At 31.2% G+C, this 27,180-nt stretch overlaps 3 protein-coding genes and 1 pseudogene across 3 annotated transcripts; 1 reads left to right on the top strand and 3 right to left on the bottom strand.

Annotated features, from left to right (window-relative positions):
• The first annotated feature begins 64 nt into the window (after nt 1–64).
• LOC113514971 (NADH dehydrogenase [ubiquinone] 1 subunit C2) lies at nt 65–2,662 on the top strand. Its single transcript, XM_026899076.3, has 3 exons — nt 65–306; nt 1,718–1,861; nt 2,535–2,662. Exons 1-3 carry the CDS (start codon nt 147–149, stop codon nt 2,582–2,584), a joined length of 354 nt encoding a protein of 117 aa, XP_026754877.1. The 5' UTR covers nt 65–146; the 3' UTR covers nt 2,585–2,662.
• Nucleotides 1,601–8,234, bottom strand: LOC113514944 (zinc finger protein 271-like). Its single transcript, XM_026899043.3, has 9 exons — nt 7,938–8,234; nt 7,726–7,865; nt 7,205–7,238; nt 6,863–6,894; nt 6,603–6,767; nt 6,098–6,223; nt 5,935–6,001; nt 5,355–5,483; nt 1,601–3,769 (listed from the first exon to the last, which is right to left on the bottom strand). Exons 1-9 carry the CDS (start codon nt 8,046–8,048, stop codon nt 3,365–3,367), a joined length of 1,209 nt encoding a protein of 402 aa, XP_026754844.1. The 5' UTR covers nt 8,049–8,234; the 3' UTR covers nt 1,601–3,364.
• Nucleotides 8,235–11,574: 3,340 nt separating this feature from the next.
• Nucleotides 11,575–26,750, bottom strand: LOC113514921 (aminoacylase-1-like). Its single transcript, XM_026899018.3, has 10 exons — nt 26,583–26,750; nt 23,351–23,553; nt 20,223–20,392; nt 19,040–19,211; nt 18,258–18,404; nt 17,600–17,670; nt 16,407–16,523; nt 15,390–15,485; nt 13,769–13,902; nt 11,575–11,916 (listed from the first exon to the last, which is right to left on the bottom strand). The coding sequence occupies exons 2-10, from the start codon at nt 23,436–23,438 to the stop codon at nt 11,712–11,714; spliced, it is 1,200 nt and encodes a 399-aa protein (XP_026754819.1). The 5' UTR covers nt 23,439–23,553; nt 26,583–26,750; the 3' UTR covers nt 11,575–11,711.
• LOC128201518 (histone-lysine N-methyltransferase SETMAR-like) lies at nt 14,188–15,373 on the bottom strand (annotated as a pseudogene).
• Nucleotides 26,751–27,180: the final 430 nt, after the last annotated feature.

Below are 27,180 nucleotides of genomic sequence, written 5' to 3'. Positions count from 1 at the left end.
TTCAGGCAGATGGCAAAACAGCCAAATCGAAATAAATAAAAAAAAAAGTCACTGTCAAACCTAAATGTCAATTTGACAATTTAACTTTGTGAATTTCTATATTTCTAGATCTGTTGAAAATTTGCGTTCAAATTAAATATAATAAAATGTCTTCACAAATGTCTGCTATTGAACTCCTGAAACTAGGTAATCAGGGAAGAACAAAGCCATTTTTAAATGAATACTGGCCACAAATATTGGGAGTAGCATTCGGTGTAGGAGCCGCAACAGCAATCAATTTCGGCACACGACGTCCACCATTCAGCGGTAATAATTACATAATACATAATAAACAATCCATATAATTTTACAAAAAATTCAAAATATAATGTTACACAATACACGATTGTCAAGGCGTTTTATTTAATTTAGAAGCCTTTGCATAAATATTACAATATTTCTTCCATGTTTACATTGTCTGTATTTATTTGGTTCCAATATAGGCTGTCATCAAATTTATGCGTAAAAAGTAGATAAATGAGAAGTGCTCCTCTAACTTTCTTGAAAAAGAAATATTCGGAAAACTTATGATTATTTTCTTATTTAAATTAGAAAATCAACTCCCTATCCATTGACCGTTTAGTAGTACCAGGCAATTACTATATGAAATTAAAATTGGCAGTTTTTTTATTGCTTGATTTGGCTTTTGAGTTAAAATATATTGTACATGTGTTCCTTATTACAAGTTTATTACCCCATAAAAAGATGAAGAAATTTAGTGATAAATAATGAAAATTTGAAACATTTAGTTTTCAAAAATATATTTTTTGTGATTTATTTGAAACCGACATCAAATATTTTACATATATATCTTTTAAACTACTAGTTCTTAAACCAACAAAAAATTTGGTGACATATCTATATCTAAGCCATTAATTGTATGGAACTGTGAGAAACAATTTTTATAGTAATTCATAAGTCATTTATTTACTTATTATTTAATGTAGGTTTTTGTATTATTTCCTATAAGATCAAAATTGTAAATAATTAAAGATCAAAAAGAGTCTCTCACAAAAAAAACTGACTTTAATTGTGACAAAAACAAATATTATAAAAACTAAACTATCAAGCCAATTTTGATAAAATAAAAAAAAAATTAATAAAGGTTGACTCCGATGTTATTAAGTCTGCCAAATTTACATAGAATTTTACTCTGCATTAACCCTTATATACCTGAAATTTCAAATTTGATACCGGGGTTATAAATCGCATTGGGTGCCTACAATCGATTTTATTTTAATACTTGGCTGTTTACATGTAACCAATTTTTTTTTAAATAAATATTGTTTTGATTTTTTTACTATTTTTCCCCATTAGTAAACACAGTAAAGGGTACACTTATATATTTTTTTATTTGATTTAAAAAATCAGACTTTTAAAGGTTAAAGTTTAAATAAATAAATACCACGTTATATTATTATATAAAAATCTCATGTCATTATGTTTATGCTAATCTCTGATCCCACTCAATCAATTTTAATAAAATTTTGTAACTGTGTATTGTTTGCTTTAAATTAAAGGATAGGATAGTTTGATTTGATAAGAAAAGAAAATTACCTGGTAGGAAACAAAACAATGTTTACTATGCAAACCACATAAGGAAAATCTTTAAAATTAGAAATAAAATAATAAGTTTATATAAGTGCAATAATACAGAAAAAATGTACAATATTTTTAGGTATACAAAAGCATGTTCTATTGGCTGGTGGAATAACTGCTTTATTAACATATGTACAGAAGAAACGAGATGAATATTTTGCTGAGAAAGATGCTGTATACAGACATTATGTTGAATTGCACCCAGAAGACTTCCCAGAGCCAGGTATATATGTTACATTTAATATTATATGCACATTATACTCGATATTCGGGTACCATATTAGGTCAGTAATTTTTTTGTACCTTTTAAAATTTGTTAAAAAATTTGATTTTTATTAGAATTAATAAAAAAACCCATTATAACCATGGTATAAAAATGATAAAAACTATCACTTTAAAAGGCGCTTTCATTCCTTCAACTATATATATATAAATTACGAAATTAAATAAATATGTAAATTACCTATATAAAAGAACCATACATGTAGATAAATTCAATGGTTAATATTTGCATACCATTTGATGTGGCGAAACATAATGGAAAACTTGACAAATGCAACATCTTATCTACAATGTTTCTGGCAAATAAATTTCATTTCCATGTGTGGTCATTTAAAATAATAAGTATACTTCTTAATTCAAATGTCTAGTCTGTACCTACAACTTTGATTGGCCAGAAAAAGAGTAACTTATGTCCCTTTTATTATTAAATAGTATTACACATACTATTTAGAATTAAAAAATGATTGCACTGTTAGTGCCAAAAGTTTAACAATAAACAATCAATAACAAACAATCTTCCATATTTATATTAGTAAGATTATTTTAATTCATTATATATCTTAGTTAATTTTCTAATTGCCTATATATAACTGTATGCTATGGTATTTTTACAGAAAGAAAGAAAATCGGTGACATTCTTGAACCTTGGGTCCCAGTTCGCTAAATGATATAACAATAGACTTGATCAACTAGTGCAAATAAATATGTTAATGTAATTGTTTTAATAAATAATTTAAATATATTTACATCTTTTTATATCCCTATTGCTGATGGCAAAGCTAATACTACACCTAATAGAAAATAGTAAAAATAATTCTAAATATTCTGTGTAAGTTAACAGCACACAATCCAGTAGTCTTTTACCTTTTTCTATTAGATTGCGCAATCTTTTGCCTTGTTCAAGAGATCAGTAAAATTTCATTACCTATCTCTCCAATTGGCACCATTTTTTTCTGTGTTATTTACCTTGATTTATTTATTATATTTAATACATTTTTATATGAATTATAATTGACAATGACATTTAGTTATAGGATAGTAACATTTGCCAAGACAGGCAATACAAAACTATCATAAAAATAGAATTTTGCGTAGCAAAAAATATATAGCTTGTCTCATGGTGAATGGTTGTAGTAACTCATAGATACCTGCAATACTGGGAGTGTCACATGTGAATGGCATGAATGATTTGGTAACAAGTAAAAGATGTATTACTCATATTTATTATTGTTATCACATACAATAAATAATACTTGAAATTCATTAAATAATAATATTTATCTTATTTTTATACTTATATATATCACTAGTAACAGAATTAGTGCAGAAAATGACTTATTCAATCTATTAATTGAAAACAATGAAATTTCCTTGCTGCCTACCTCTAGTACATTACAGAAAAATATATAGGAACACATTATTATTACTAGTACAGTTGGTGCTACTAGTTATTATAAGTCTTTGATTGTAATGTTTCATAACCTTTATGATACTGTAAGTGATGCTGTGCAAGAGCTGCTAAATACTCGAATCCCTCTCCGCAGACAGCGCAATTGTGACTCTCTATTACATTTTTACTATTAGTGTAAGGGTTGTGACTGTTATAAACATCTTTTAAAACTCTATGGTCAAATGGCAACAATGTATTGTGTTCAGACAGAATCGGTTGAGGCTTCTCATTAATAAGTTGCTGTATGTGATGGTTAACTTCCTTCGTAGGATTCAAGGGCATAGGTGGTACATCCTTCCCAACATCTATTCCAATAATATCAATGTTAGTATTGTTAAAACCTTCATTACGCATTTTTGAACTGTTGTCGACATCATGTTTTTTCATTTTGTGTAATTTCTGAAAATATAATATGTATCTTTAGTTGTAGTTTTCATTTGAAAATATTATAAATTCCAGTGTTTACTGGAAGAGAACTCTTACAAAGTTTGCCTGTTGTACATCTTTATTTAATATATTTTATATGTTTGTAATTTTTTGTGTACAATAAAATATAAATAAATAAATAAATGTGGCTAATATTTGTTTTTAAAATAATGATTTTACATCTGTCCTTAGTTTAACAGCATGTCAGACAAGAATAGGAGATGAAAGAATAGAGCAAGTAAGTTTCTATTTGGCTTCATTGTTTACGAGGGATGGAAAGTGTGAAGGAAATATTTAAAGGAAAGCGAAAGTGGGAAGCAGTGTTAATGGTGGACTGCACTGAATTATTGCAAGCAAAAATATAAGGAGCAAATCTCACATAAGAGTATTGACACCAACACTCGTGTATGGAAGCGAATCGTAGGAAAGCAAGATAAATGCTGCAGAGATGAGAGCTCTAAGAAGTATGTGTGGTATTTAATTTATGTTAAAATTAAATTTACGTTAAAAAATAGAGTGGGAAATAATGTGATCACACTCCTCTCTAAATTGTAGACTAATAACGACTAATAAGATCGAAAAGAGAATGTTGTGCTGATTTAGCCATTTGAAGAGAACAAAGAAGAGAGAATTTATTTATTCTTACTACGTAGTTCGAACAAAATTATGAAAGATATTTATCAACCATGAATAAATGGAGAAGTCGGTAGAGGCCGCCCTAGACTGGCTTATGTCGATCAAATAGGCGACGTGTTAAAGGAGGATCAAATTAAATGTACTCGTAACCGGCAAGTATGTATGAAAAAAATTTATGAATGGAAGAAGCAAAAGTTTAACCCTTAATCAGGCATAGTACGATTTATCGACCACCTAGGTAATTGGAGTTTTATAATGACCTTTTCCTTTTTTTTTTAATTCATAAAACCCTTATTTGAATACCAATATTTGTATCTTTCGTATGAAGCTAAACATTTTTTACTAAACAATTCATTTTGGGAAACAACACTATTCAAAGAAAGTGGTCATTATATGCCCTATACCCGTCTAGCCGTAGTATGATATAGACACTGTTTCCATTATACAAAAGATGATTTTGAAATAAAAAAAAATTGTAAATTATTAGATTTTTTATAACAAAAATAACATTCTACTATTTTTTTAACAAAAATAACATTCATCTAGTAGCGTAAAAAAAAAAAAAATAGGAAAAAAAAATTAATTAAAATAGAGATACTGGAAACAAATTATAAAACGACAGAGAGCTCCTTAACAGGCATAGTAATACGACCACTTTTTTTGTCTTAATTTTAATATTTTTCTAAAAACAGATCATAGGTATACATTGTTTAGGTAACAATTAAGAACACACCATATTTAAAAATATGTTTTAATGCCAGTGCACATGGGGCCTGATTAAGGGTTAAATCGAAAAATTTGGCGTTCAATTGTTTCTGCCTACTCCAATGGGAGATAGATAATCGTGACAGATATATAAATATTTTATATTGTTTCCACGCAGTAATATTTATAGGTACATAATAAATTATTTAGTACTTACTAAATCCCTAGAATGTATGTATGCAGCATTACATAGGTCACATTTGAAATTTTTAACTCCCCTATGTTTACTCATGTGACGTGTTAATTCGCTGGATGTTATAAATGATTTATTGCACAAAGAACATACCTGAAACAGAAATATATTTATGGTCCTTAATTTAGGATAAGCTATATTATGAGAAACAAGCAATGATACTGCCGTAAGACCTTTGTACCTATAATTTAAAGCTTTAACTATGCCTGTAGTGGTTCTCTTTAAATAAATTTCCACAAAAAATAGACATAAATTTAGTAAAGAAATTGCTTAGCGATAAGGCCGCCTTTTGTATCACTTCTCATTAATATTTACTGTAATTGTTTTTTACTTGGTGCAATAAAGTGTAAATAATAATAAATGCTAATGCTGTAGTAAGGTAAAGTTCACAGCAGTAATAACCTATTTAGTAGTACTTTTAATATTTTTTGTTATTATTAGGTATTGTTGTTAATTATATCAGTAAATGAAAATGTTCTTTATAAATAATAGGATTCCCACTTATTAAAAATAAATAAATAATGTAAAATTCTTATCAACTTACGTGATCTCTCTGTCCTGTATGAATTTTCAAATGTGCGTGAAAATTGCCTTGTGCAGAAAATCTTTTACTACAAAATAAAAAAAATATTAATTGTATTCAATTTCAACAAGCATTTCATAATTTATAAAAATAATAATAAAATCAATATTATAAAGATAAATACCTGCAAACTTCACACTGAAATGGCTTTTCACCAGTATGTACTCGTAGATGTATGGTCAAATTATGTTTCTGTGTGAATCTGCGTGGGCAATACATACAGGTAAATGGCTTGTCTCCTGTATGTGTTCTGAAACAAATGTTAAACTTAATGGACTATATAGGGTGCAATCGAAAGCATCCTTTGAAGAAAGCATTCTATAAATTCTATTATATTAAAAGTGAACATTTCCAGCAAAAAAAAATTGAGTTGAAATATGAAACAAAAAAATTTTGAGTGCCCCATACTAACATGGAGTGTTCAGTTCTTAACATGAAAGACTGAACATTTTTTCGTTTTTAAATTTTTGACTCAAAAGTTTCTATACTAATATGATCTGAACCATAGGTAGATTCTTAATTTTACGTACTGACTAACAATTTTGGTACACAGGCTTTATTAAGATTAAGCAAACAAAGTAATGTTTTTCAGTATGTTATTAGTACTATTAAATAAACTATTAATATACCTGACATGTGTTTCTAATTGTGCTTGGCATCTGAATTCTTTGTCACATTGGTAACAACTGTGTGTTTGTTTAGGTTTAGGTTTTGGACCACGTTTCAACTTCTCAGATTCTGGCTTTCTTTTGTAATTTGTGCTGGTTTTTCTCTGTTGACCCAGTCTACATTTACTAATAATGAAAATATAAAATTAATTATATAATGGCATTAATATATTATTTACATAACAATAAATTTATTGGTTAGTCCCCATTAAAATATTTACCATTTCTTTATTATAGTTGCATGTGTAGGTACCTGAAAATTAAATTTATATACAATTTAATAATACAATATATATTTTTATTCAATGCAATAAACTTCCAAAAAATTTTTATTTAATGAGCTTTTTTTTTTTTAATTATAATTCATATTAGAAACCTTAGGGCACCCACTGACCCCTTCATTAATTTATTCATTAAACTCATTTAAAATACTTGACATAAATAAAAGGATTTAAATTGGTCAGTTCATACAATTTATAATGATATATATATTAAACAAAAATCTATGAAAGGAGTAATACTATTACTATTCTCCTTATAAAGATAGCTATATCATTACTTACAATAGGATCTGTCATCACAGCAACATCACTGGATCTGCAGAAACAGAAAGTTACTCGAATTATTCCTGTTATATAACACTATACCTAAACATTATAATTTCTGTATATTCTAAATAACAATAATCCATATCTCCATTCTCCCCTTTTTTCATATATATTAAGCATCAGCTTAATGTTTTTGGGTTTAATTTATCATTTATAAATAAATAAAAAAAACAGAAACATAATATAATTTGTTGTGTTCATGTAATTTAAAACCATGTTTTACAGTAAGAAATTGTTTTGTTACATAGTCTTATGACAATAATTTTACCTAATTACATTTTTTATTGATTTTTATTGACTAATATTAAAATATATTGTGAGTGCAATATTTAAATTAAGACAGAATATTAGATATATAAAATAAAAAGTATAATATAACTTCATACAGTTCCTTTAAAATTTGATTTTATATGTACAATACATATAATAATAATTATTAATATTTATGTAATGCACCAAAATAAACAAAATCATACTTCTCAGGTATTTGCCGGCCCAGATATTGTCTCAATCGAACATCAGCACTCTCACAAGTTTGTTTAAAATGATATGCAATACCCAATTTGTAGACACAATTACTGCACATCTGTTCTGGTAGACCATCATTTTTATATATCTGTAAAAATTAGATTTATAAGATATTACAAACTTTAAATTAATACGAAAACTATAACAGAAGTTTGCTCACTTTAATTTTACAGCAATATTCTATCATATCACACAAAGATAAATTAAAATTTTTAGTAAATATTGAAGATAAAACTCCTTCTTCTAAACAAATTCTGCAAATTTTATTCATCGTTGATTAATTAAATAATTATTTAATAATAAAATAGTCATTCTCAACAAATAAAAAATTTAAAACAATTTGACATTTCTCCAAAGTCGAATCAAATAGATATACACATATACTCAGATCTACGTCACTTCGAATAAAAAAGGTTTGTATAACATCTATGCCCTCAAAATAACCAATATCTCAGGCCTCTATAGATAATTTAAAGGATGCTATCGCTTTAACAAACAAGGATCTTAAACATATAAGTGATTGGAGTAAGGCTTTTGGACTGAAAATAAATCCTTCCAAGTCTCAGGCAGTTCTGGTAGGTAGTTCTAAGTTAATACAAAAAGTCGATCATTCAACACTGGCACCTATAAATTTTGGTAATGTGGTTATCCCCTTCAGTGCATCAGTGAAAGATCTAGGTATAATTATAGATAGTTCCCTTACTTGGCGGCCACAAATAGACTCTGTCAGCAGGAAAGTTTTCGGATCTCTATGCTCACTTCGTAGACTGCGTAATTTCCTTCCTACTGCTACCAAAATTGCGCTATCCCAATCTCTTTTACTTCCAATTCTTGATTATGCCGATACTTGTTATCTGGATCTTACGGAAGACCAGCTTAACAAACTTGAGCGTCTTCAAAATGTTTTTATCAGGTTTATTTTCGGTCTTAGAAAATATGATCACATTTCCGAGTTTCGCACTAAGCTCAAGTGGCTTCCTATTCGTTTTCGCCGGAATACTCAAATTCTTTCACTGCTCCACAATGCCCTTTTCAACTCTTCTTCCCCTCACTATCTGAAGGAGCGGTTTGAATTCTTGCATACCATCAATTCTTTTAATCTTAGATCTTCTGAGGGCCTTCAGCTGAAGACTCCGGTACATTTCTCTAATTTTTATGACAAATCATTTACGGTGCAAGCTGTACGGCTATGGAATGCTTTACCAGTTTCCTTACGAAATATAAAATGTACGGCTGGTTTTAAAACAAAACTGAAGAACTATTATTTGAGCAAGTTGTCATCTTCTTAATGTGTTTATATGTCTGGTTAGCATACTTATTACTTGCATACTTTTCGTGAACAGTATTTATATATTTTTATGTATATGTGTAGGCGTTTATGTCCATGTATGTATATGTATTTGTATATGTATAATATGTATATATATATATATATATGTATATGTGTGTGTAGGTGTATGTAGGTGTATGTATATATTTTTTTTTTTTTTTATATAACTTAAAATGGCAAACAAGCTGACGGCCCACCTGATGGAAAGTGGTAACCGTCGCCTATAGACATAAGTAGTACTATGGACATGACAGAGTATACTGTTTCGCCCATAATACCCCTCATGCGTTGCCATTCCTGAGGACTCAGGTGTTATTCCTCTGTACCCAGTAAATTCACGCCATATCCCACCCTTCAAATCGAAACACAGCCATGCAAACACAACTGCTTAACGGTTGAAACACGAATGGGACAGAGGTACCCAAGCAATCGACTTTTGTACAAAGTCTCCCTCTGGTAAATATAATAATGAGTAGGGATAATATTTATATTATTATATGTATCACATCTCCCATATTTAGAACTAACAAAATTTTTCATCGTGCCTCCCACCAAACTGTTTATAATTACTCCTCTCCATCCAAAGGTTGCCTGGAAGAGATCGCTCTTAGCGATAAGGTCGCCCATTGTTTTCTCATTGTGATTATTTCTTGTAATTATTTATATTTATAATAAGTTTACTATTGTAATCTTTTGGAGGAAACAATAAAGAGTATCTATCTATCTATCTATGCAATCAGTTTTTGTTTTTTTTTACATTGTAAACCTTAAATTAGTATATAAACACGTTATATCTATGCTATTAAGTATAGTTTTTTTTATGCCAATATTTAATAGGCCAGGCCGACCTTTTCAATGTTGGCACGTGATTCATGGGCGACAGTAGCCGCTTTCCATCTGGTGGACCATCTAATCGTTTGTTTTCCTAACAATAAAACCTGCCTATGTAAAAAATATTTACTTAACTTCAGTGCTTATAACTAAGAATGTACCACTTACAATACAATGATGTAGATCATAGTTTTCCAACTTATTTTACCAATATTTTTTAGTCTTAGTCTTCATCTTAATTTTACTTATCGTCTGTCATGAATTTGAAATAGCTATTGCCACAATTATATTTTAACGTGTAATATAAATTATAGTTACAAGATAGAATAGATTTAAAATGAAGAATATTATAAGACTATTTTATTAGGGGCAATTAAAACGATGAGCATGCGTTATATTTAGAAATATTCTTTATTAACTTTTAGATTCATTCATTTACCCTCCTTCCTCCGTGAACAATTTCTTAGAGAAATTCTTATTATAAATTCTTAGAGAAATCTTAAAAATAAAATAACCTTATTAATCAATATTCTAAAATATTGATTACTCGTAATGAGGTTATCTTATTTCTGTTGGTCACACAAGGTAATCATAAAGAATAAATGACTTATTTCTCCTTGAATATAACGAAAAAATAGTGTTGTCCAATTTAAAACAAATCTATAGACTACTAGCTGTATCCCGCGTCTGCGTCTACACGATTTACTATCGTCATAGTCGTAGAATACTAACGGATCTGACAAATATTACATATATAGATCCGTCAGTATTCTACGACTATGACGCTATATACAGCATCCTACATCTTAAATTGGTATATAACTTATTAGTGTACAAAATTTCTTTCAAAACCATTTAATAGTTTTTTTTTTTAGTAACGTAAATATGTTACCGAAATTATCATGAATGACCATCGTGACCCATCTTCTTCCACTTATCTCAATTATTTGGGGTAGTGTATTATGATTTTATTTATATAAGGATTTGATTTTATGATCAGCCACCTACCTAGGAGAAGAAAGAATTGTTATTACGCATTACTAATGTCCGCATAACAATATACCTTATCAGGCCGACGTCCACTCGGTTCCCTCTGGAAAGCTTCGTGATTACGATTTACTAACTGACCCGACATTTTCTATTATCATATTACCCACTGGAGTCCCACCAGTGTATATCATAAGAACAGACGGGGCTGCCATTTCCATCCTTTTCACCACATAAATAACTGACATCAACTCTCCCTAGGATTGTACTTGTTGGTGGTATCAGCCATATGCAATGTGAAGGAAAAGGATTGAGGAAAAACGACTTCAATGTCCCCCGTGAAGTAAGTATAGGAAATTCGTAAAAATGGAATGAAGAATTAATGGGGAAACGGGAAAGGGGGACACTGCAATGGTAGAGATATTAGTCAGAAGCTGTAATGGCTTGGGAGGCCGATCTCGCATTTCTTTCTCTAAAACTGGACAGATCATTAAGGAAAATACACCTGGTATTAATTTGTATCGTGACATTATTATATATTAAGATTTAAAAATCAATCTCATAAACAGTAAATATTAAAAATTAAATTTTACCGTTATGACAGATTAGAATGAGCCAAATAGATACTTATAAATAAAAACAACATCTATAAGTAATTAGTAACAACAAATATTTAATAATAATATACATTAACAATTATAGACAATTTTATATTTATACTTATGGTGATACATAAGTAATCATTAAAAATAGGATGGTTACACAAAACATGGTATATAAATAAAATCAAACATTAGCCACTGCTGCTAACAACTTGACATAAATATCGATGCCTTTCAAATAGATATCAGCTCGCAAGAACTCGTCGTGATCGTGTAACAAAACCGGGGTATTGTTCATTGGGGAAAATCCAATAGCCGGGATTCCGACCCTACGTATGTATCTGCTGTCCGTGCCTCCAGGGAATATACGAATGTCTAATTTCAAACCCCTGAAAATGAAATTATTTTTTAGTATCTTTAAACTACTTAAAATTATGACACCCGTGATAGTGCTATATTAATTTTATTACTATTGACATTGCCACAAGAGTGATAAGCAAACATATGGCCCATTTAATGATGAACAGTTTTCGTAGTTTATAAACAATCCTATAGAGAGAAACTGTACAAGAAGTTGGTTTCAATTCTTCCCGGCAAACTTGTCTGAAATCACATTCGCAATACACAATTTGACGAGTTCTCTGTCGATAGATAAAAACAGATATCTGCAGATACCTAAGTGTCTCTCACTTCTCGGTTGTGAGTGTATTTTTATAGATAAGTAAAAGTACTTCTAGTGATGGCAAACAAGCTAATGCTCTTGTAAATAGTAAATGATATCCGTCGTATTTACCGGCATATCGACATGGCTTGCCCATGACAGTGAGACCTAAAGTAATAATAATAATATAATTCAGCTCTTAAGTTCAATCTTGTAAAATCCATCTTATTCTTCAGGCAAAGACACAAAAAGGCTTTCAAAATAGGTAAACAAATAGGTGCGGGCTATATTTTCCCTTTAACCTAAATTGATCCTTTGTTTGTATTTAGATTATAGACACAAACAAAGAATTAATTAAGATCGAAATTGACGGATAAGTTACCTTGATCATCTATTTATATTTCTTAATGCTTAGTCTTCCATTATCAAGCCAACTTATTAAAGACTAGCTTTTGCCCGCCACTGTGTACGGGTCGATTTTGCAAATATGTGACCACTTCTAGATAGCACATCAAAATAAATCGTACATCAGACTTTTAAGTCAGACCTTCAGGTTTGCGTGATGCCGGGACAAATACATAGATAGATAAATAAATAAATACATAGACAAATTGTAAAAAATATTATTTTCGTTTCTTGTACAGACATCACCTCATTACAGTTTTATCATCATTATCTTCATCATATCAGCCTTTAACTGTCCACTGCTGAAAATAGGTCTCCCCATAAAGAGGCTTTTGCCAGTAGTTGCCACGCTTGGCAAGCGGGTTGGCAACCACAATTAAGATTGGAGATATCTTAATGAGAACGCTGCAGCCCATTCCTTGACCTTTAAGTTCCTTCGGTCACCTCTCACGGGAAAGGACCACCTCTTAGTCCATTCTACGCCAGAATCACACGGCAACAGTTTTATTATATTCTTTATTGTACACAAAAGGTTATTGAAATGTAAAAACAAACATAATAGTGCACAAGGGCGAACTTATCTCCAATAGAGATTTCTTCCAGCAAACCCAATATGAGAAAAGTGACAGTTCATTAGTAGTTACAGTCATACATGTGTACCAATCGACTTAAATATTATAGTTAAAAATAAATAAACAAAATATCTTTACAATTGAAAAGACCGATAGGTATATTAAAGAGAAATAACATTATTTTAACGTTAACGTTCCGAATTTCTGAAATACATGTAAAACGTCATTTGATTAAAAGATAAAATAATGTATTGTCTAGTTCAGCTATAGAATAAAAAAGATTTTAAATAAATAGATAAATACTTCCGAATATATCAAGAAGAACCATTTATATCAAATTGAACTAAACTTGGACTAATTACCAATAAGTAAAAATACCTATAGATATACTCACGAACACAAATATTTGTGTGGAATTCGAACCCACGATTATTGACAGTGACTAGTTGCAGTGTACAACCACTACACCACGAAGGAGGTTAATAAAGTATCTTTAATCGGAAGAAATCTTAATACCTCTCACCTTACTTTCTATGAGTTAATATAAATAGCCCAGATAGGTAGTAAATAGAAATTAATATAGTTAACAAAATTGTTACTAACATTTCATCAGTTGCTTTCTTAAACGCAACCCAGTATGGATTTGATGCATCGGTTTTAGTGCATTCCACAAAAGGATTTTTTTGTTCAAATTCAAAAGTGACACCGTCGCCAGCCTCTTCACACCATCGTTTTACCTGAAATTGCATTATAATTTTATATATAAAATAGAGACATTTATGGTATTTTTTCGAAGTACCATTATTTAAAATGAAATGAACATTAACAAATCTTGGATTAATTTCAGTTTCTAGCAACCTATGTATCTGCTAACATAACAGGGTAACTGAAATAATATGCAAATTTTATTTTATAAGCATATAATTCTACTATTATAATTCTCATTGGAGACAGGAAGTTCTTTGCAGATATTAAGTCATTACATATGAAATCGGCGTTTTGTACAGGAGGAATATAAAGTGTCATCTCATAGATAGTTCATTGATCCCTTTACTAAAAAAAACCCTGGGGGGAGGGGGGTGAAAATCAATAAACTCTTTAAAGGCGGTTTGGACTGCCGCATCGGAGTTGAATTTTTTTCCTTGTAAGCAGTTGTCCAAATTCCGGAAAAAATGGTAATCTGTTGAAGCAAGATCCGGGGAGTACGGTGGATGTCGCAGACATTCCAATTGTAGGTCATCTAATTTAGTGGTTGTTTGTTGTGCAGTGTGTGGTCTTGCGTTGTCGTGGAACAGCAGTGCGCTAGAGCGATTGACCGATCTCGGTTGTTTAACAGCTAGTTCTTCCTTCATGGTTTACAGTTGTTAACAATAGATATCTGCCGTAATCGTTTGGCCAGATTCTAGAAATCTGTAGTGAACGATACCGACACTACTCCACCAAACACTCATAAGTAACTTTTTCTGAGTCATTTTCGTTTAGGGCAGGGTTCAGCCATTGCGACGAGCGCTTTCGATTATCGTACAGTATCCATTTTCCTCACAAGTAATGATTCGATTTAAAATCGGTTCATTATTGTGTCGGCAAAGTAACACAGCAGTCGACGCGTGTTTGCAAGTTGTATTCACTTAATTCATGAGGTACCCATCATTCAAGTTTTTTTTTTACTTTCCCGATTTGCTTCAAGTGGATTAATAGTTTTATTACTTAACCCGAAGCCTGCAGCTATCTCTGAAGTGTTTTGTGATGGATCCGCTTTTACAATAGCCTTTAATTCTTCATTTTCCACTTTGGTCTCCGGCCGCCCACGGGTTGGCTCTGAAGGTCGAAATTTCCAGAACGGAAACGTTGAAACCAAAAACGTACCGTGCTTCCTTTGCGACACCAGCGCCGTACACATCATAAATCATTCGAGCTATTTCTGTAGCACTGGTGCTACGGTAGAACTCGTATTTGTAACTATACCGTGAATATATTTCATGTTTTTAATTGTGCGGTAATAAGCGACGCAAACGAAAAAAATATTAAAGAAAACAAATGAATGACTGTTTTCAAAACTCAAATGTACCAGTTACATGAAATTATAAATTTGAATTTGGAATTCTTAACCAAAGACGAGGTATTTCATATCAAAGTGATCAGTACGACAACGCTAATTTCATATGTAAGGACCTAATACTTTTGCAGTTACTTTCATCTTTTTCTATTCTGAGACAACACTTACCCGATTTTCAAATTGAACATGATTAACGGTCACCGCTAACCGAATATCAAAAACGGCTGTTAATTTTTCAGGTATGACATTTGATTGCACGCCTCCCTATAAAATAACACAAAAAAGTGGCAGAAAATTAAATTCTCCAAATATTTTTTTTTTTTTGATATAATGTATCATATGTTACATATAATTGTAGGTAGTTAGTTATCTACCCAGGTACATAACTTGTGTACTTAATTATTCAGTTTATACTTGTAACGGAATTTATATATGCATGATTTACTTATAGAATTTTATCTACTGACTTATAAATACAACTTACAGTTTTTATTCATTTAAAGGAGCCGCTTGAAAACAAAATATAGTTATTAAATACATATTATATAACTTGTTAACAATATTCTCTTTTAATCAAATTTGAATGCGTATGAGACAAGGACGAGTTAAACAACCGAATTTATGACTTTTTTAATCTATTAACGATTATAAAAAATCATTAATTTAGTTGTGCAACTCGTCTTTCTCTCATATATAGTCAAATTTAATTGAATCGTTAATCGATTAAAAGTCATAAATTAGGTTTATAATATAGCACTATTGTTTGTCTAGTAGGTTTGGGTAATATTCTATACTCATCAGTGTAATATAAAATAGGTACCTGTATATGTGAACTGATAATCTACTATCAAATTGTATTGCTATGGCACACGCAAACGAAAATTGTATTTAGCTTTATGTATCTATTGTTTTTTATCATTTATGTTATCTCACTTTTTTTTTTTGTATATTTATGTTGTAATTTGTGTGCTGTAAGAAATACAAATAAATTATCTATCTATCTATCATCTAAATTAAGCCCTTTTACTAATATTTTAGTTTGCTATCTAAGCACTTTTAAAAAAATTAGAAATATTAAGAATTATTCACATTGTTTTTAATAATTTGCAAATAATTGGGACTACTACACTTATGTAAGCTACTGTATGGACGTCCATAATGTTAATTACGATTTTCGATACTTACGTAAACTTGAGTCAAGTTTACTGTAGTCACGTCGCCGATGGTCAGCTTAGAGTCTCCGTGTAAAATTTTATTCTGCTCCTCCCTGAAGTCCATGAATTTGTCTATAATATAACGTAGCTGGAAATGGAAAAAATATATATATAATAATAATAAACTCTTTATTGCGCACAGTGGAGATGTATACAAGGAGTATTCATACAGAATGTGCATATACAAAAGGCGGCCTTGTCGCTAAAAACAATCTCTTACAGACAACCTGGCATAAATAATGGATAAGTACAGAGAGAAAGATAGATAAATATTCAGATAGATGGTAGATTTTTTCTAACATGAAAATGAATAGGAACTCCGACTACGCTGTCGGTATACGCTCACAGAGTACCAGCTAAACATGAGACAGGCCAATTGACTCATCGTGACAAATTCAGCAGAAGTTAATTACAAAGGATTCCAACAAAGATCACGTCTAGATCGACCTGGTAGGGCATTCAATTAGCAATGGGGAAGGAAAGGGATTATTAGTAAGGAGATCTAACAGGCTCATTGTTAGCAATATACCCATATTCGATCGACCTTCACGCAATTCCCCCCTGGAAACCATCATAATTAATTTGTAATGAATTTATCACGATGAGCCAACGAACTTGCTTTAATCCTCATTTATCTTTCACTGATGCCCTGCCAACATATACCGACAGCACACGGGAGGTTACTATTCGATTTTCATCCATAATCACAACTACCAATGGGGTTTTACTGTAAAACTGTAGGTGAGTTTCTAACCAATATATTATTATTAGCACAATTAAGGCATTCGTATACTACTTGTATTATATTATCTGTGGTATTACTATTAACAATTTCTAAAAGTTGCTATTTTGCTGACAAATTACAGAGCGATACAATTTAATCTATGATGTCCGTGGTACAGTAGCCTATTTAGAAATATAGGAAATACTCACTACGCATAAACAATAATATAAGTAGAAAGTAGAAATAGGTAAATATAAAAAGCATTTAACTAAGTAAATGAACATAATATTTTTATATGCTCTTAAAGTAACATTTACGTGATAAAATATGATATAATAAATGTTACGTATAGATAAGAGACACTGTATATACAATACATTCTTGTTTGATAACTTTGAATAGATAACATATTGAGAGATGAGATAAATCAAGGAACGTACCTTTTCCCCCGCAGTGTTAGGAATTAACAGCGAACCATGGCCTGGTGGTCCGGTACAGTTCACATGGAGTTCTAAAATAAATATAATAATAAATTTTATACAGTCATTATACAATTATAGAGTTAAATATGATTGGTAATTATCTAACAACGATAAGGCGGTATATAAAAAGAAAAGAAAAAAATCATTTATTCAAAGGCTATACGCTATATATTATAGGCATATAAGACCTGCTAGCCACGTAGGATTCTAAGATAAAAGAGAGCTTTTACCAGGGACTTTGTCCGCGTGACCGGGATAAATTTATTGACCGAAATTAAAACTAGCCTATATCCTTCTCCATTTCATATAGTAGATGAATAAAAAAATTCATAGTGATTAATTAAGCTGTTAAGGTGCTACAAACAAACTCACGTTTATAAGATTAGTAATATAGGCTACAGTGACCGTTTACCACTAGAGGGGCTGTATGCTAGTTTACCACCTTTGTGGTATATAAAAAAAAATTAAGGATATACCGTCACACTGCATGGCCAGGCAGCAGATTGTATTAGAATGAAAGATTGAAAAATTAATTTCATATTTTATTCTGTTCTTTTTTTTTTGTTTAAGTGTAACCTGCTCTTCAGAAACCAGTCTGGATTAATTATAAACTTACGCCAAATACTCCTTTCTCCGTTGAAGATAATGAATTCCTCCGTGGGATTCGCCATGCCCTCGTCCAGAGCAAACCCAATGTTTAAAGCCTTAAAATCGTTAGTCAAAACAAATTTCTTCATTCCGTCGAGACCACCGATCTCCTCATCTGTTCAATAAATTTAACTGAATAGAGATTGCACTGTTAACATACTGTGCTTATTTTTTGAGTATTGACAAAATAAACTACACTATAACATAGGAACATTCATGTTGTTTATCTATAGTTTTACTAGTATTGTGTTATCTGTGGTCTCTGTTTGATTTAGAATAGACATATATAAAATATGCCGTGGTTCATCATTTGAGCCATTATCTGTTCATTGCTGAACATATGTGGCCCCCTTTTGGACGGTTTTTACATTAGTTGCCACGCTTTGCAGGCAGGTTGACAATCGCAGTTAGACTTTTGGTAATGTTTTAAGAGGGTCGTTGCTGCTGACACCTCAACCGTTAAATTCCCTTTGTCGTCTCTTACGACACCCACGGGAAAGGAAGAGGTAGCCCATTCTATACCGGGACCATACAGCATAGAATGGGCCATCTGTAGCAGTTACTAATATTTATTTATTTTTTTGTCTGAATAATAATACAATTATATTTATTCCAAGAGATTCATGTAACATACCCTACCTTACCTACCTTATTTATACCGTTTTTATACCGTGACTTATTTATAGTAATAAAGTATAATATACTTATATAGGTAAAACTCATACCAGAATATTACAAGATAGCGATTACCTGGAACAAAAGAGACATGCAGAGTCCTCTTCAGTTGAACTCCAGATTGTTTCAATATCCGAATCGCCTCAAGGTACTGTATACCGACACATTTCATGTCTTGAGAACCGCGAGCAAAAATTTTGCCATCCTTATCGATATGACCACTGAATGGAGGATAGGTCCAGCTGTTCTAAAACATTAAATGTTGTTATATATTAATATTTAAATAGTTAAAATTACATAAAAATATGTAATTTTAACTATTTAAATACTAACTATATACCCTGTATTGGCAAAGACGGTATAAATTGTAACCCCAAATGTATAAAAAAATTTTTCAATAACAATAAATATTAACATCTTACTAATATAATAATATTAGAGATCGGACTACTACACGATATCTATACATGTGAGATATTTAAGAAAAATTATGAATATGATAATTCTTAATAAAATCAACAGGTACCAAAACAATAATTTTTAGAAATATTGTGCAATCGGTCAATATATCGACATAACGCAAAAACTACTGCACCAAATTGGATACGGTTTTAATAATTGTGTCCCTGAAGGACTAACTTAAAATCTGGTATACGTTTCATCTCGATACGTCATCTAGAAGAGGTCTACTTTATTGATTTCCTACTTCTGAATTCATTTTTTTTTTAATTTTATATTCTAAAGTTATGTCAATTAATCTATCGATTTATCGACTAAAAAAATTAACACACAAAATGTTGCATTTTTAATAATATTTAGAAAATAGATAACTAAAAAAAAATTATAAATAAAATAAATCGATGTAGCCTCCCTCAGTGCCTTTTACCGTCTATATCCTGAGGAGTGCTCAGAACTTCATTCCTTCATTTCACCTTTCTGATATTGCACATCAACTACATCTATACACGGTAGACCGTCTGCGTTCGTGTACTAATAAGTTTGCTAACTTCTACATGAACCGTACTGTAAAAGTAGAGAATAGCCTTTCCCGTAAGGTGTTTTCTTCGTTCTATAATCTCGGATCTTTCAAACATAGCTTGAAAAAGCATTTACTGAGCCGGCCTAGTGCGGTCAACAGTAGAGTAAATAAATATCTTTTCGGTTGATTCAAGGACTATATCTGTGTTCGCTCAGAAAGATATGGCCACATGTACTGTTATAATAAAAAAAAAAAAAAAACTAGGTATTTGTTACTTACTTCGAATACAGGAACAACGTCCATGTGTGAATTCAACAATACTGTTGGCAATGAGGGCTCCTTGCCTGGCCATGTCAATACAACTATAGGCTTCCGGGGTACCACTTCATAAATTTTCACTGACAAACCAATCTCTTTGGCTTGTCTTTGAAGAAATGTTACGCAAGCATCTAAAGGTATAAAATAGAAGGTTAATAAAGAAATTTTTAAACAATAGTGCCGACTCTACTGCGCTATTTCTGTAAATCTCTTATCCTAATATTTTAATCTGATAGTTTCGCTGAAATACTGTTTTATTAATCGTCACTATCACTACATAGTATAAAACAAAGTCGCTTTCCGTTTGTCTGTCCCTATGTATACTTACATCTTTAAAACTACGCAATGGATTTTGATGCGGTTTTTTTAATAGATAGAGTTATTCTAGAGGAAGGTTTATATGTATAATATATCCATAATATAGTAGAGAAACATTGATAATTTTAGAGGTTTCTAATGTGATGTGATGTAATGTGCTTTCTTGCGAAGCCGGGGCGGTTCACTAGTTATAAAATAAATGTATAATACGAGGTTTGTCCGGAAAGTACGTATAAAAGTTTTTTAAAAATTTTATTTTACAATTATTCAGGTAAATCAATTTTATTTAAAGTAGGAAGGTTTTTTTATCTTATTATGTATAATATATCCATAATATAGTGTTCGGTCAGAGAAACGCCCCTCTCGCGCCAATTCTGACGAACTAATTTTAGAATTTTCCATCAACTGTTTTCGTCGGAATGTGAAGTGGAAGGACGTCCTGAACGTGGGTCATCTTGAACGCTTTCTCGGCCCTCTCTGAATCTTTTTAGCCACTTGTGGACGGTTGGTTCCTTCACAGCATCATCCCCATAAACTGTTCTGAGATCGGCAAAAATTTCACGGCCATTCTTGCCGAGTTTCGAGAGAAACTTGATTACGACGCGCTGCTCTTCAACGGAAGCGGGCTCCATGCCGACGGGGTTTCGTTAAAAGATGGCGTGACAAGCCAGTAAAGCATTGTATACATATATTTTATACGAACTTTCCGGAAATATATTATGAAAATATATTAGAAATTTAGTTTATATTGGTCCTTGGAATAAAGACTTCTTCTTCGTCTTTTATTTTAGTGATGGGTTTGGAGAAATGACACCTCAGAATCGACCCCAATATTTACCTACCTACCTATTTGATTTTGAGTTATTCAAGTATGATGTACCAGAAGTAATCCGGTAATACGTCATCTTACTTGATATTGAACTTAAAATTTATCTGCATTTACCTATGAAATTTGTAACCATGCAATTGTTTGCGTGGCTACGATTCGATTTTAAAGGTAATGAAATTGCCAAATTTGGATATTATATCTTAGTCCTCAATAAATGACAACACACGAGGCATACCGTTAAATTTGCGTCGCAATGTATAACAGTGATATCTCTAGTGCTGTTCATGTAAGAATATTGTCGACGGCTACCGTTTAACGACCCAATGAATTTTGCTCTTTAAAAAAATTATAAGATTCCATTGGAAAAGTAAACTCTGCCGATTATAAAAATAAATGTATTACGTAAGATAACGCATAAAAAAACACTTGCAAATTGAGAAATTTCCTCCCCTTTTGAAGATAACCATACACTGTATTTATTGTTCTTGTGATCAAAAGTCGCTAGAATTCATCTCGTTGCATTTATCCAATTCTATTTTATTGATGTACATGTCGCAATCGTGAGACCTAGATCAACCCACTGTCTTTCAATGATTCAATTCACTGTATCCTTATTATGTGTACGAGTATGCCAACACGCAAACTCAACATAGGGAACCCCTCGGGAAAATTAGAGGCAAATACTAATGATAATAGATATTATCTGTATTTAATAATCGCAGAAACCATTCTGTAGGGATACATGAGAATAATTACATAAGTGAACAAAAGACATACTCTGTGAAAAATTTTTAAAAGGCTAAAAATGAAATGTTGGAATTGCGTGGAGGTCAACCTAATACGGTATATTGCTAGCACAATTGCTAGTGCAATTGCAATTTTAAACAATAATAATGAAATTATATCCCTGCTTACACCATCGGCATACGCTAACGGGATACCAATAAATAAATTAAGTCAAAGCAATTGGATCACCATGATGAATTTCACTAGGAATGAACGACGATGTTTTCCAGGGAACAAACCGTTGAACTTTTACAACTGCAATACGAGTATATACCTACATCACATATGAGAGAAAGAAAGAAGCCCGAATGTGCTGTGCCATTCTCTTTTCAGTTTCAGAATAAAGGATTTTCATTACAGAATATAAACTTAATTAAGGACCGGTTAAAAAACTGGTCTTTAATCTGGTATGCCATCGTATATGCAGTGCTAGATGATATGACCGAATAAATCTATTGAATTATTAAAATCTACCACAGAATGAGCTCAAGCTGTACAGCTTATACTCCATTCTTTTCTTCTGCGGTCAGGTAATATAAAAGTACTTAGGAATTGCTTAATAACAATATTGGTTAAACTGTTGTAAGTATATAATGGCTTGGCATAAAGATTAAATTATACATGCGACAAAAATAAGATAATCAATAAGTCAGTGAACTTGCGACTTAAGTACTTAATAGAACATCAGTTTTGTATTTAAGTAATATTTACATTAAGCGACGGTTCAGTAATTTTTAGGTAAATACATATTTAATAGTGAATAGGTATAATTTTTTTAATTTATTCTGAAAATAATTATGAGCAAAATGTTTATTAATATAAGCAGGCGACAAAGAAAATAAGTTAGTAATGCCAGAGAATTCCACTCAAAGGAAACTTAATAACTTAAGTAAAACTGAATTAACAGACATTTTAAAAATTCATTTACGTCACTCAAGAATGGAGAATCGTCAGTGAAGAATTTTATGTCGGTTCTTTCATCAGTAGAAAAAAATCGAATACGAAACTGAAAAAAACATTTTAAGGAAATATAAACCTCTGTTTACAAAACACATAGATAACTATAACTCTATCTAGAACGTGAAATTTGAAAGTTATTTATTATAGATACTGACAAGCTATTAGTTACTTATTTATAAAAAAAAAAATATCTCACCATAATTTATATTCGGTTGAACACTTGGTATCTTCAAATATTCAACGAAGTTTGCTACAGCTGCGTTGTCTTCGTATTTAGCCGCCATTGTGTTTGCAGTAAACAGTCCGCATCCAATACCGCAGTAAGAATGACTCGCAAAATGAAATGTATTTTATTCTATTCTCGCAACGACAACCGTCAGACCTAGCATTGATAACAGTCTGTAAATATACAATAAAACATGATACGAACTGCAAATATATATCATTAAATGTAGAGTAAGTTTTGTCATCAATTCATCGCGTTATGTTGAGGCTCCACAAACAATACTAATAAAATCAAATAATCTAAGACATAATTTGCATGTGATTACCAATGAAGACATTACTTAAGTTCCAATTATTGACTAACATGTTTTTCTCACTTTTCAACAAACTTCAAAAATAGAAGAGTTTAAAAATTCGATTTTTTTTTTACCTCATAACCATCAGTTCTGAACCGATTTGAAAAATTCTTTTTTTATCTGAAAGAATATATTTACGGATTGGTTCTGTAGAAATTTTATCAAAATCAGTTTAATAGCTCAATTTTAACCAAAATAACTAGTTTTGTCAAAATTTAAATCGGTTTTTTTTGTGTAGCACATAATCTTAAATTATGTCTGATTTGATGCCTGCGAAGCCAGGGATGTTTCAAATTTCGGTGTATGGTTTTATTGTACTTAAGAAATATTTATAACATTACTAAGTGATCATTTTATCTTCATCCATATAAAAAAAAACACCCGGCAAACATTATTTTGTCTATTAACTGACCTAAGATAGATTAAACAGTACACATTTAGAAAATTTCATTAAAGTCCGTCCAGCGTCTTCAGAAGTTAGTATTTACAAACATCGTAACACGGGATCATTCAATCAATCAATTAGGTTTTTAAGTAAGTATACAGGTAATTATTGGCCGCCAACATAATGATTGGAAACTTTAATGAATAATTGTATGATGACGACATTTAGTTCAATCAAAATAGTCGCAATATATCAAACGCATTTTTTACGTCATATAATCTTTTGACTGAATCATCAGTTTCTAAAAATCAATTAGTACCTTTTAGAGGTAATGTCAAGGCTTTAGATCTATGCCTATAATAAATAAATAAATAGCTGAGTTTGAAGTCTATTAATCAACTGACTACAAAAAGAAAGAGGTTCTCAATTCGCTTGTATTTTTTTATATTCATGACTCCAGCAATTATAAATCGTTTTGGAAAACTATTTTTTTATGCAAAAGGATATACTTACAAATCGGTCCCATAAAATTGTAACAAAATCGATCCAGTGGTTTAATTTTTAAATCAGACTAACTAGGTTTACCATACTCGAAGTCGGTTTTATTTTTGTAGAATACACTCTTTACTATATTATATATGCAAATCTATTTGTCTGTCTATTTATATTGTAATCGGTGCATATGGAATAGTAATTCCGCCTGTGCTAACAGTATACGCTGGTAAAGCACAACTAATAAAAATAAACAATAGGTTTATTAATATCAAATTTAAGTACATAATTATATAAAAAATGTCATAATCTATTTTACATAGTTTAATATTAAAACAGTTCTCTAGATAAGTTTTATATTAATTAAAATGTAACGACCTTACCCGTGAAAGATGATAAGTGAGGATGAAAGCAAGTCAGTGTTACATCGTGATGGATTCGATAAGAATTAACTAAGAAGGTTTCCAGGGAAAACCGCGTGAGCTCGATCTGATAGAGTATAACGCAACCATTATAACCTAACAATGCTTTTCCTGTCCCTCCACTTTCCTGTTTCTATTTTTTAATGAGTGAAAATGAAATAGTGACCCCAGATGCGCTGTCGATATACACTAACGGGGCACTAGCGAGTTATGATGTGATAGGTGAGAATGAAACAGGACAAGAATTCAACAATATAATTAACCACGATGGTTTCCAAGGGGAACCGTGTGGAAGTCGACCTGATAGAAAATACTAATAGCAATGGGGCAGTAAGATCTCATTACTAATAATCCCTTTCCCTCTGTCTGGTTGCGCTATTGATATTGGTACGTGGCGAAACACCAGGTTATAGTTAATATATTATAGTTAAGAATGAAAGCGGGTCAGTTAGCCTCTAGTCATGAATTTATAAAGAATTAACAAACCACGACAGTTCCCATGAATAACCGCGTGGAGGCCGACCTGATACTGGTGTCGGTACTAGGATAACCCGTCTTACAGTAATGGGGTATAACTAGCTGTATTAGTAGCAAATAATAATAATAATAATAATAAACACCCGACATACACAAACATAACCTTCCATTCAAACATACACACTGCACTTACTTGGTCACGTACCCGTAAGTGTAGTATAATTACCAGCGCTAAAAGCTGAGAAATAAACAATTCAATAAAAATAATAATAAAACCAATACACCCTACCAGGTTGACCTGCACGCGGTTCTCCGTGAAAAACATCGTGGTTAATTCTAGTGGAATTCGTTACGATAGCCTAACTGACTTGCTTTCATCATCACCTATCATCCCTTACCGGTATCTCGCCAGCGTATACCGATAGCGCAGGTGGAATTATCATTCCATTACCACCCATTAAAAGGTACATCATTTTTAATAAATTTTGCAATAAAGATAGATTAGACTTTGGAGAACATCAGGTATTTTTTATCCCGGTCAGCGAACTTGCCAAAAAAGTATTTATAAATGGGAAAGAGCTGGTTACCTTTTAAAGTCTTAACGGCTCAACCAAATGGTTATGAAATTTGGTATAAAAATAGTATTTTAGATAGAGTAAAACAGGCTAATAGACAAAAAATTATGCAAGGTACGTATATGTTATTTAATATAATATTATATTCGCCTCATATTTTTTACGTGGTAGACGGAAAGATAACGTGGTCCTCCGAATCTCTAATTTTACATACAAATAAGTAGATACTAGTATCTACATCTTTTGCTTCACCTATTTTTTAACTCTTATCATACAAGCATGCCCATTTGGATTCGGAAGCTCTGGACTACTCCCTCAGACTCAAACACGGAGTTTTCATGACAGGTTATTTTTAACACAAATTTTCCAATGCTTGCTTAATGGGCCGTGATAAAGTGCCGTAATAATCTAGCCCTAAGCGAAGTACATATGCACAAATAATAAAAACAAACATACGTAAATTCGTTATGAATGTAATGCAAAATCATATTATAACCTTTCTTTCCTATAACTCGGTTTGCCTTAGCGATGCGCGAATTTACAATATAATACGACTTTTAATTATTCTCCTGAGAAATTCATTCAAATTATTCGAATGTATCTAAAAATAGTTCTACTAATTTTATTTAACGTAAGTAATAAACGCAAGAACAAGATATAACATTTTTGGGCAAGACCACTTTTTTTATGCTTAATAGTGTTGCCAATCTAGCATTTTTAGTTTTTAAAGATGTTGGATTAACCATTACTGAACACATTTATGTCGTACAAATAATTTTTTTATTCTGTATATTGAAATATTTATAGTAACGATTAAAAAAACTAACTCTAAATAAAAATATTATAAATTTAGATTAGCATAGTCAAGAAATAGCAATTTCGAGAAAAACTATCAAATAAAATATAGGTAGATAGGTTCAGAGAAATAGTTTTTTTTTTAAACAATGCTACCATTTAAAAACAAGCAAACTTACGCAAGGTAGTATTGCCTCTAAAAAGTAATTTCTCAAAACATTTCTATGGCATTTTCATTTTTACAATATTATACTGTCTATGGATCGAAGCGTGTGTCACAGAGTAAATAATATGGATAT

This window comes from Galleria mellonella, unplaced genomic scaffold, assembly GCF_026898425.1.
Source record: "Galleria mellonella isolate WM207_F2 unplaced genomic scaffold, CSIRO_AGI_GalMel_v1 utg537, whole genome shotgun sequence".
In the NCBI taxonomy this organism is placed as follows: Eukaryota; Metazoa; Arthropoda; class Insecta; order Lepidoptera; family Pyralidae; genus Galleria; species Galleria mellonella.
Note: the sequence above shows the minus strand (reverse complement) of the source record. Positions and strands in the feature narration are given on the sequence as shown.

Coding starts and splice junctions, on each gene's coding strand:
- LOC113514971 (XM_026899076.3), top strand. CDS start 147: ATGTCTTCACAAATGTCTGCTATTGAACTCCTGAAACTAGGTAATCAG. Junction 307..1,717: donor ACGACGTCCACCATTCAGCG/GTAATAATTACA, acceptor CAATATTTTTAG/GTATACAAAAGCATGTTCTA. Junction 1,862..2,534: donor AGAAGACTTCCCAGAGCCAG/GTATATATGTTA, acceptor GTATTTTTACAG/AAAGAAAGAAAATCGGTGAC.
- LOC113514944 (XM_026899043.3), bottom strand. CDS start 8,048: ATGAATAAAATTTGCAGAATTTGTTTAGAAGAAGGAGTTTTATCTTCA. Junction 6,895..7,204: donor CTGTGATGACAGATCCTATT/GTAAGTAATGAT, acceptor TTTAATTTTCAG/GTACCTACACATGCAACTAT. Junction 6,224..6,602: donor CAATTAGAAACACATGTCAG/GTATATTAATAG, acceptor CATTTGTTTCAG/AACACATACAGGAGACAAGC.
- LOC113514921 (XM_026899018.3), bottom strand. CDS start 23,438: ATGGCGGCTAAATACGAAGACAACGCAGCTGTAGCAAACTTCGTTGAA. Junction 20,393..23,350: donor TCAACCGAATATAAATTATG/GTGAGATATTTT, acceptor TTATACCTTTAG/ATGCTTGCGTAACATTTCTT. Junction 13,903..15,389: donor ATGTTCAATTTGAAAATCGG/GTAAGTGTTGTC, acceptor ATGCAATTTCAG/GTAAAACGATGGTGTGAAGA.